Source organism: Monodelphis domestica, chromosome 1 (assembly GCF_027887165.1).
Source record: "Monodelphis domestica isolate mMonDom1 chromosome 1, mMonDom1.pri, whole genome shotgun sequence".
Taxonomy (NCBI): domain Eukaryota; kingdom Metazoa; phylum Chordata; class Mammalia; order Didelphimorphia; family Didelphidae; genus Monodelphis; species Monodelphis domestica.
Window position 1 is genome coordinate 735,156,972 of NC_077227.1, and position 11,271 is coordinate 735,168,242.

The 11,271-nt window shown below is 41.1% G+C and overlaps 1 protein-coding gene across 1 annotated transcript; it reads right to left on the reverse strand.

Annotated features, from left to right (window-relative positions):
• Positions 1-543: 543 nt before the first annotated feature.
• LOC130456555 (zinc-alpha-2-glycoprotein-like) lies at positions 544-10,555 on the reverse strand. The gene is made up of 6 exons (XM_056813849.1): positions 10,377-10,555; positions 5,665-5,925; positions 4,298-4,564; positions 3,142-3,420; positions 2,837-2,953; positions 544-844 (listed from the first exon to the last, which is right to left on the reverse strand). The coding sequence occupies exons 1-6, from the start codon at positions 10,456-10,458 to the stop codon at positions 786-788; spliced, it is 1,065 nt and encodes a 354-aa protein (XP_056669827.1). The 5' UTR covers positions 10,459-10,555; the 3' UTR covers positions 544-785.
• Between the last annotated feature and the right edge of the window lie 716 nt (positions 10,556-11,271).

Consider the following 11,271-nt stretch of genomic DNA (forward strand, 5'->3'; position numbering starts at 1 on the left):
ACTCCAAGGTTGTAAATATCAACTTGGATATCTGTTAAGAGCTTTGCAGACCTTAAAGCAATGTAGAAACGTGAACATCATCCTCATCCTCAGTATTGCCATCAGAGGTGTTGTTGAGATTACAATGATCCCTCACCTATCATGGGAGTTATGTTCCAGAGACCCCCACAATAGGTGAAAATCTGTGAAGTTGTGACATTATATTTCTTTTATTATTTATGTATATTTTAGGGCTTTCTAAGCCCTTCCCACACTCATTAATTTTTCCCACACTCATAAACAATGAGCCAATCAGTGCCCAGGAAACAGTGCTGTGGTTGGTTGCTTCTCATTGCATTAGTCAATAGTATGCCATGTACAATCTTACACTGGTAAACTTGTGCAAGCAGTAGTGGCATACTGCATTTTCATTGTGTACAGTATGGTGCTCAATGCAAAATCCCTGCAATATAGTGAAAACTCCGTGATACAGAATTGTATATATAATATATATGTGTATATATATATATTTAAAAAACTCCACAATACAGCGAAGCTGTGATAAGTGAACTATAATATAGGGTGGATCCACTATTGTAATTTCCAGAAGGTGGATATACCTTGACAGTCCCAGCACTAATGGAGGCCAGAGAACATCTATTGTGGGAAGACTCCACAGATGGTTCAGATCATGGTGGAAGTTGTAGAGGTAGCCATAGGATTCCAACCATGACCCTTTCATCTCTGTAGGTGCTAGATATCCATGAAGGGACAGTGCAGAAAGCCTATTGGTCTCCCACATTATTCTATTGAAGAGGAATTGCAGGAGGTGAAGGCAAAGGTCCTTCCAGCTCATTGATCATTCCTGTGGGAAAAAAAAATCACCAAGTTGAACTCTTTCTATCTCTCCATGGCCTTCCTTGGCACTCTCATGGTAAATGGAGAAAGGGGAAGAGGAGTAATACTTAGGTCTGAGAACCTCCCTCAAACACATGGCTTCTTACTTTGATCCCCTTCTCAAAAATTCTTTTTTTTTCTTTTGAAATTTGCCTGCTTCTCTGCTCCATTTTTGCCACCTTGGATAGAACTTTTACCTAAAATTTGTGCCTTGTTCATATATTTTTCTTTTCTTTTCAGAACTTTTACCTTCTGTTGTAGAATTGATACTAAGTATTGGTTTCAAAGCAAAAGAGTGGTAAGGGTTGGGCAGTGGTGATTAAGTGACTTGCCCAGGGTCACACAGGAAGTGTCTGAGGTAAAATTTGAACCCAGGACCTCCCATCTTCAGGTGTGGCACTATATTCACTGAACCACCTAGCTGGCCCCTGTTATTATATTTTTTAAAACAAATGAAAAGCATCCCAGTTGACTCTTAGTCTTTGCAGGGTCATAAGGGGCATCTCATTCTTCCTTTGGACAGCTCCCTCCTCTGGACTAGAGCATATCAGATATTAATTGCAAAATGCCTAATCAAACTATCTTCCTGATTTGAAGGGGCCCATATTATTCTGCTCTGTGGCTTCTCACCCTACCCGGAAAATCTCAAGATATTTCCATAAAAGAACCCCTCTCCCTGCCCCCATCCAACTATGTGATACTATGAATATTACTTTCTAAGTCAATTCAGGGCTGCAATATTGGAGTTCAAATCAAGGGTTCAAATTGTGCTTTTATAAAAAAGTTGATCATAAAAATATTTGAAATTCTTCCTATTTTTCTTCTGTTTGTTGCCTGATTTTTCTCCTTAAAATTTCCCTTAATTCCTCAATAAATCAACATTGGTTAAGTGCCTGCTGTGTGTCAGGTGCTAACTTTGTTTAGTTTCTCAAACTCTCTCTGACTGATTTTAATCTCCATGGCTTCTCTCTATTTGATGAGGTTCTATTGATAATTTTCCATTATCCATTATAAGATTTGACAATTGGATTGATTTTCCAAACCAGTGCTGCCTTTGGTTGCTAACTCTTTCTACTTTGCAGGTAAATAAAGTATTTTATTCTCCTTGATATTTCAATTAATTTACATGAGCTAAATTTTTGCATAAAATGATTAAATTTACATAAATGATTACATTGGTGTTAATTTAACATCTATTTTCTACTTTTCTTTATCAATAACTTGTTTATCTAGTTCAGGAGTTCGTTGTTAAATCGTTTATCATCTTTTCTTATTGTTATTCTTTCTTCTAGCTCTCTGTTAATTTTAATCTTTCCTCAAATACACAAGGTGACATCATGCAATTGACAGAATAGTGGATCTGAACTCATAAGACCTGCATGCAAATTCTTCCTCTGATCTTTATTACCTATGAGTCCTTGGACAAATCACTTTATTTACATCTATAGACCTCAGTTTCCTCATCTGTAAAGTGAGAGATTTGTATAGAATGGCCCTTGATGTTCTTTTCTTTGGAAGAGCTATGATTTGAGCTAAGTTTGTTGAGTATACACAGACAACTAATCATGGATCTGCTGGTGAGTGTTTAATAACCAGATATCAACCCTCCCCCCCATGCTTTTAATTTTAATGTGCATTATTAACATTTCCCTCATCAATTTATTAAGTTTAGGCAATCAACAAAACAATAAATCAAGTCCTATATGGTAACATTTTGCCATTTTCTTAGGTGAAAATGTAACCATCAGCTCTTGGGTGGCTCCAGCATGCTTCTGTAGCTAATTCAGGGATAATTCCAACAGCATTAATGAATCTTTTTCTTTCCATTTATATAATGGCTTTAAGTTTATAAAGCCCTTTCCACATAACAATCCTAAGGTTTCCAGAATATCAAAGCCTCATTCATACCTTCTCATGATCCCCTCTTCCTGTCCCCTTCCCTCTCTCTCCATATACACACCTGTCTTCCTTTTCTTCCACCTGATGAAAGCCCCAGCACAGCTCAGTACCACGATGATGACTGCCAGGATGCTCATGGCGATCACCGAAGGCCTCTCCATATGTGGCTTCCCAGGGACTTGGAGAATAAAGGACAGCAAATATTTAGGTGTTTGATATTGGGTGTTTAGATATTACCTAACAGGTAATGAGGGGTGAGAATTTCCCTGGAAGGCAATAGGAAATGTGGCAAATGGGGCAGGGGGAAGAAACTCCAAGGACTAGGTTCACTGGGATGAATTCAACCAGTGTGGGTGAGGCACTCACCTGGGAACATGGCTGGAGTCTCTAGCTCACTGTGCTCTACCACACAGGTGTAACCTGTCCCAGGGTCACCAGGTGGAAGCTCCAGTGTTACTTGGAGATAGAAGGTGGCATCAGCATTGGGCAGTGTACCACTGGAGCTCTCCTGTCCCCACACACCCAGTGCTCCATCCTTTTCCCAGTGAAGCAAAATGGAGCTGGGATAGAAGCCAGTGGCTCTGCAGGAGAAGGTAACTCTTCCATCAGGAGCATCATATCGGGATACTGTCACCTCAGGGGGAACTGATGGCAGAAAGCAGAAGGCATCATGTCCAAAGCTCAGTGGGAGTCTGTTATTCACTCCATCATTTCCCTTTCTCTTCCTTGCTCTATTCTGTACCTTCCTCCCCTCATAATAGCATCTAGGCTGATAGGGCAGAATCTCAGGTAACCATGGTACCCAAAGCTGGGCTTTTTCTAGGCAGCATTATCACAAATCTACCTTGCTAGAACCACATTGAATAATGAGAGCCCAAGATTCAAGGGGGCTTTAAAGTTTACACAGTGCAATATGGACACTGTCTCATTAGGGTGTTCTGGAAACCCTATAAAGAAGGTATCCCAGGTATTTTCCAAGTCTATCAGTATAGGGAGAGAGGCAGTACAGTGAAGTCAAAGAGAGCCACTGCAAAGCCAGAAAAGCTCGAGTACAAATCTTTCTTCTGACCCATCCTGGCTGCATGGACAGGGCAAATCCTTTGACTCCTGAGAGCTCTGGACCACCCTCTGGTGGTGCCGACCTCCATTGGGAGAGAGACTCTCCTCCTTGAGGAGTTCTCCATACCAATGAAGTCAGAGGTCTGGGCTCATAGAGAATCCTCCATATGGAAGCTCCCTTTATTGTTGCTGAAGACTGGAAACTCCTCAGAATGTCCAGGCTTCATTGCCTGGAGAGGGAGGGATTTACTCAGGGTTGGGCAGACAGTGACAGAATAAGATCTATAATTAGAACTGCAGGCAGGATTAGAAGCCAAGTCCAGGACTCCTCTTCTCCTTCTGTCTTCAGCTACCACTCAGAGCTGAGCCCAAACCTTCTAGTAAGTAGGAGGTGGAGAGAAGCAGGGTCTTCTCCTACTCACCCATTCTCAGTCCCCAAACAGAGCAGTAAATGGAGACTCACCATTTTCTCTCATGCTTGAATGCTGTAGAACTTTATTCATGCCGTCAATACAATCTTCCTGTATATAGTGTCTCACCCGTCTTTTCCAGAAGGCGCTGTCCCAGAGGAACTTGAAGTGCTGGGCTTCAGGCTTCATGGCTATCCAATGCTCTGGTTGTTCATCCATCTGGCAGAAATCCTCACCATCCAAAGCAAACTGGAAGTGGCTGCTCACCAGGATGTCCTTGTCCACTTCGCAATTTACAAACACCTGTAGAGTGTGGTTCTCTGTTGGGGGCAGAATGTGGGGTAGGTCTTCTAGATTAAAGGAGGGCAAGGAGGCAAACAGGGAGATTCTGGGAGAGAGATCAACACTTACTTATGGCTCCCACAATCAAAAGGGTGAGCTTTGCTGACCTTGGAGGTGGCCTCACAGATTGGAATATTCTGCCTGATTAGGGGATGGAAAACATGATGCTTGCTTAATTCTTTGCTTTCCATCAATTAGGGGATAAGGTAATATCTAATTTATGAAATAGAGGAACACATGATTCCATCAGCCATCTTATTGGCTGGAATTGTAGAATGAGGGAATGAGCTCGATCCAGCAGGCCCAGGTGATAGATGAAGAGGAGAGACAATTAGGAGATTAGTGGGACATATTTCTTTACTCATGGAAAAAGGAATGTCTGGAAGCTCGATTGAGCCCAGTGATCAAGGGATATTAGAAAATGGGGAACAGAAACTGGTTCCAAGAAGAGAAATCAGTGTCCTTTGAAACCTAGGCAATAAGGTAAATTCTCAGCTGAAACATCAGTAAAAAGGTGCTGAACTTCCTGTTATGGTTCTGCTACATAACAATTGTGTGCTTGGATAAGACATTTCCTTTGTAAAGGGCTCAGTTTCTTCATCTCTAAAACGAGGGACTTGGACTAGATGACCTTCGAGGTCCCTTTCAGCTCCAGGTCCATGATCCTTTGATCTGGGAAAATCACTTAAAGCCCCTGGATCTCTGTTTTGTCCTCTATAAAATGAAAGAGATGGCCCAGGTAGTCTCTGTGACTCCTCAACCCCCTCTAACTCTAAACTACAAGCCTGATTCTATTCTATTCTATTCTATTCTATTCTATTCTATTCTATTCTATTCTATTCTATTCTATTCTATTCTATTCTATTCTATTCTATTCTATTCTATTCTATTCTATTCTATTCTATTCTGAATTAAGCTGTCTGGCAAAGCTGGTCTGTTCTGTTTCTCTAGATGCCTAACTCAATGGTTGGGCTCATGGAGAAGGGCCAATTGGACTCAGAGGAGATTGATTAAGAGCAGCCATATATATTATAGTTATAGAGATTGCATATAGAGGGGTTGGGTGGGACTGACTTACTTCCACTCTTGGCCTCATTCTTTATCAGGTTCTTGAAAGCCCATTGGAAATTTTTTTCAAGGTCCAGCAATTTCTGCTGTTTCTGTGCAATCTCACTGGCTCCCAGGGCTTGGTACATCCAGTCTTCCTTCATCACAAGCTGATGCTTCTCTTTATGGTAGGAGCACAGCTGAACATCATCCACAACACTGTTCACAATGAAGTCCAAGAATGACCCTGAGCTGCCAGTTGCGGTGAAATAGAAGTCATGCCTGTGGTGGGCTGAGAGACAGGAGTGAAAGCAGGAAGAAGAAGCACTCTGGGGCAGGGGCCTCCTCCCACCCATCTCGTGCCACTGCTTTCACCATCGGTGCAATAAATCAGGCTGGTGCAGGAGGATACCTACTCCACAGGCTGCTCTGGAAGGGACCAAGGATCATATATTCATCTTAGTGTCCACCACACAACTAGGCACAGAATATAACTTAAGAAGAACTTGTTGACTTAGACATTCACTGAGAAGCTACATTGCATTTTGTCATTTGGTATTCTTGTCTCAGAGTGTCAGGAGTAGAGAGGGCTGGGGACTCCCCATCATTGTGCCTTTGCACTAGAATCCCCCATTCCTGGAACGTTCTCTCTTCTCATCTTTGTCTCCTAGACTCTCAGACTTTCCTTAAGACTCAGCTTAAATGTTATTTTTATTCAAAGGGAGCCTTTCCCTGGCCCGCCCTGCATATGCTATTTTTATCTACTCTGTATGATCTTGCATGTATTTGTTTATATAATTGTTTGCTCACTCATTAGAATGTGATTTCAGTGAGAGGAAGAATTTTTCATGCCATTCTTTGTATCCCCAGCATCAAGCATGATGGGGGGTAGCTCGGTGTCTGGGAAAGAGCACTGAAATTAGAATTGGTCCTAGATCTTTTTCTTACTAGCTGTGTTACCTTAGGCAAGTCACTTGCCTTTTCTAAGATTGAGTTCTTTCATCTATAAAACAAGGAAGTTGTTAACAAAACCAATGACTAGGACAAGAAGGGAAGCTGGGGATTGGGAAAAATTATTTCTGAGAAGGGTTTATATATATATATATATATATATAAAGAACCAATAGGAAGGTACCAATAGTCATTCTTGAATACATAAGTGGTCAAGGGATGTGAAGAAATAATTCTTTTTTTTTTTTTAAATGAACCCTTTTCTATCATGTTGGAATCAGTAAGTATTGGTTCCAAGTCAGAAGAGCAGTTAGGGTTAGGCAATTGAAGTGAAGTGACTTGCTCAAGGTTATAAAACTAGGAAGTATCTGAATCCAGATTTGAACCCAGGACCTCTTGTGTCTAGGCTTGATTCTCAATCCACCAAGTCACTTAGCTGCCCCAAGAAATGATTCTTAAGAGAAGAATTGCAAACTATCAATAATCCAATGAACAACAACTCCAAATGACCAATAATAAGAGAAATGCAAATCAAAATAACTCAGTAGTTTCATCTCTTGCTCAGCAAATGACAAAAGAAGTGAAAAGTCAATGTTCAAGAACTGTGAAGAGACATGCACACTGCAGCACTGTTGGTGAAGTTGCATATTGGTCCATCCATTTTGGAAAGTAATTTCAAATTACGATAATTATACTTGGAGATTCTAGAGGGTATATATATATATGCATATATATATATATATATACACTTATATCTGTGTGTGTATAAATTATATGTATTTAAACCTCCCAAGGAGATAAAAAACCTCAAAAGATCCAATGACATTATATACCAAGAGTCTATTTACCATCATTGTTTGAAGCTCTGTATCCAAGTAAAGAGAAACTCTCAGTATTGACCCCAGGAAATGTGGCAGGGCTAGAGTTTCTTTTTTTTTTTTAAACCCTTACCTTCCGTCTTGGTGTCAATACTGTGTATTGGCTCCAAGGCAGAAGAGTGGTAAGGGCTAGGCAGTGGGGGTCAAGTGACTTGCCCAGGGTCACACAGCTAGGAAGTGGCTGAGGCCAGATTTGAACCTAGGACCTCCCATCTCTAGGCCTGGCTCTCAATCCACTGAGCTACCCAGATGCCCCCACCAGAGTTTCTTGAGAAACTTTTTTCAGTTTCCACTTCTTGGGATGCTTTGGAATAGCTCTGTTAGAAAAATTTCCTTGACACCATGCCCTAATTTGTCTGTTTGCCTCTCCATTGTGTGACAAGGAAATCACTTTTAAAAGACTGATATATGTTAATTTAAGGTCACCAAGGAATTCAGCTATGTAATTCCTTAATGAAAACTCAAGTCAGCCGTCAACCTTTTATGGAGTTTTAATTACAAACAGGAGGAAGAAAGGAATTAGAGATAGAGAGAGAGAGAGGGAGAGAGAAAGGGGAGAGAAGGGAATAGGGCTTAAATACCCCTTCTGTTTAGGCTGGGCCAAAAGGCCCAAGCCCTTAGATAGCTGGGGCAAAGAAAGGAGATCAGTCCCTATTACTCACGTGACCAAAAATGGAGAAACAGTCTCCGGGGCCCCCACTTTCAGCTTCCTTCAGCGCAAGCTTCTCAGAGCACACCGCAACCACTCCGACAAACTCCTCAACTCCCCTATCCTTAAGGAAACCATCCAAGTTCCCTCCCTTCAGTCCTCACATCTACCAATCACTGTCCATCAATTTCCCTGTGCCAATGGAGGCTCTAGCTTAACCCAGGACCGCCCAGAGGTCTCTGGCTTTGCACATGTCTGTTGAAGGTCATATTTTCAAATAATTAAATCTTTGATCCTTTGCTACAGCCCTTTCTAAATCCTGTTAACCTGAGTAGGGTAGAGATTGGAATAATTAAATTTTGATCTAGGCTGCAGCCCTTACTCAATCCTGTTAGGACTGAATAGGGTGGAGATTGATTCCAAGTATCTCCATTGTATCAATTCTAAAATCAATCATGACTCAAAGAAATTCCTGTTCTATGCTTAAGCATAGGTCAAAGTCCTTTCCATTGTTCAGCAAAAGGTTTCTGTCCTAAAGTAATCTTAAGAAGGGAGGAGAAGGAACCTCCCATGCCAATGGGGTTCACATTCCAATAGTCAAGACCCACTATCAATAGGAAATTTTTCAAGTATGAAATTTCCCAATGGTGAAATTTCCAACATTTATAAGTCTAAGAAATTTTGAGGTTTACAATTGCTACTCTTTTTGCCTTCTAGATCCAAATAGAACAATCCTTCTTTTATATGATAGTTCTTCAGGTACTTGGTATTATGTACTTAGGAATCTTTTCTTATTTAGCCTAAATATTCCCATCCTTTAATTTATCTTCATGTGATAAAACTCATGGTTATAGCTCTGTTCTTAATCACTGTTTGTGTCCTCTTCATTTGCCTTTGTGTTTGTGTCTTGTCTCTGAATTTCCTAGTTGGATGGAACCCGTATTGCTGATCCACTCTGTCTAATAAGGGCCTGAAAAAGAATTTTCCTTACAGGAAATCTAACAAGTGGTGATCCTGATAATATTGGAAGATTTCCAAAGAGGGGAGAAATAGACATTTATAAAGTATTTCTACTATGTGCCAGGGACTGTGTTAAATGATTTGCAAATGCCACGCCATTTAATTCTCATAATAACTCTAACACATGGATTTTCTTATTCCCTCCATTTAATAATTAATATTAACAATATTAATAATAATAATAATTTAATAATTAATAATTAAGCTTTAGGAAAGCAGTATACGGCTATGAGAGTTGGGCTGTAAGGAAAGCTGAACACCACAGAAATCAATGCTTTCAAATTTGATGTTGAGGAATATTGAAGCTGAAGCTTAACTACTTTGGCCACAAAATGAGGAGATGGGACTCACTGGAAAAGATCCTGATGGAGGGGAAGAATGAAGGTAAAAGGAAAAGGGGACAGCGGAGGGTGAGATAGAAATCAATATGGAAATAATAAACTTGAACTTGGACCCACTTTGAGAGAGAGTAAAGGTCAGAAGCATCTGGTGTGGTGGTGGGATCATGAACATTCAACACAACTGAATGAACAACAACAAAACTGAGCTGGTCAGTGGTTAAGTGACTTGCTCAGGGTCACTGAGTCAGAAAGAATCAAAGGCGGTATATGAAGTCAGATCTTCCTGACTCCAGTTCCAGAATTCTCTTCACCATGCCACTCAGCTCCTTGTCAACTTGGGAGGTAGAAAAGCTCTGTAGGAATTTTCACAACTGCCTGGGCTCCTCTTCCCCAGGGTGAAAAAAGGAAGTGGGAAGGATCAGAAACTTGGCTCATGATGGGGAAATGAGAAAGTGGCATTCCTATGAAAGTCTGTTATATGTATAAAAGAACCATTTATTCATTAAATGCCTCTGCTTTGAACTAGAACTTTGTGGGGGCTCAGAACTGGATTTTTGAGTCATTGCTGACACTTAGTATGATTGTTGACCTTGGGCCAAGGATCTAGCTTTCAAAAGAAACTATGAATTTGGTTTCTTTAGGCAACACCTGAATGCCAAAATCTTGTATAACTCCTACCAGCCTCTGAGCTTCTTGAGGACAGACACTGTCTTCATTAGAATGAAGACAGACTATATATCCTTTTCTAATGCTAGGTAGTAAATCTATTGCCTTGGGAAAGTCTCTTCTCCTCCTTAGACCTCAGTTTCCTAATGTGTAAGATGAGAAAGGTTGGACTAAATGTCTCTGAGCTCCTTCCCAGTTCTAGAACTATGAGCTCTTCCCACTGCTTCCCCAGACTCACCGTCCTGGGTCTCCCTTGCAGCACAAGCTCCTAGAATGAGCATCCAAGTGAAGAATGGCTTCTTCTTCTTCTGACTTGCCATCTTGTTTTCCAGACAAGCTATGTGGCTTCCTAAACAAACCTTTCAAAGTAGACAGGCTTTAGGTCTCAACTTTTTACTTTTTTCAGAGCCCAAATGGGAAGAGATGCCCCTATATACACACAATGACTCCCTATGAATGGGTCATTCCCACTTCCACTAGAATTGGCTCTTGTAAAGGTCATTGCATCCTATCATTGTCAGCCATCACATCTGTTGCCAGGCAGAACCTGTCCCAGAATGAGAGGCATCAGAATGGAAGTGAAATGAAGTCTGTGGGAGGATAGGAAGCCTTTGAGCGTAATCACTATCATATGTTGTCTGAGCAAGAATTGGCCCAGTGCCAAGATTACGGGTGGCATTCTTGAGGGTTAGCTTAATGTTAGTATTGGAACAAGAGTGTGGAGTCTGATGAGGAAGATATCAACCCACTGTCACAGATGCCTTCCTTTTTTTGGAGAGGCAGGGCCCCCCAGTCTCCAGTTGGATAGTGGGGACCATTGTTATGCTTGGGACTCTTGAACCTACAGCATAGGAACATCTTAGTGGAAGAGGGAGAGGCGAAGTACACTTGCCCCAAAGGCTTAGCTCTACTCTTCACTCTCACACTGTAGTCTCACCCCACTTGCATGGATATAGTAGGATGAAATGATGGGAAGAGAATTAGACCTGGAGTCAGAAAACCTGGGTCTGAATCTCATTGGCCATTTACAAAGTTCTGTGACAAGAGGCAAGTCCCTAAAGCTCTTAGAGCCTCAGTTTCCTTATCTGTAAGAAAGGCATAATAATGCTTGACTCAAGTCAAAGGATGGCACT

Excerpts from the sequence above, each read along its gene's own strand:
- LOC130456555 (XM_056813849.1), bottom strand. The coding sequence starts at position 10,458 with ATGGCAAGTCAGAAGAAGAAGAAGCCATTCTTCACTTGGATGCTCATT. Across the intron at positions 4,565-5,664 it reads GAATGAGGCCAAGAGTGGAA|AGAACCACACTCTACAGGTG; the intron begins GTAAGTCAGTCC and ends TGCCCCCAACAG. Across the intron at positions 2,954-3,141 it reads GACTCCAGCCATGTTCCCAG|TCCCTGGGAAGCCACATATG; the intron begins GTGAGTGCCTCA and ends TTATTCTCCAAG.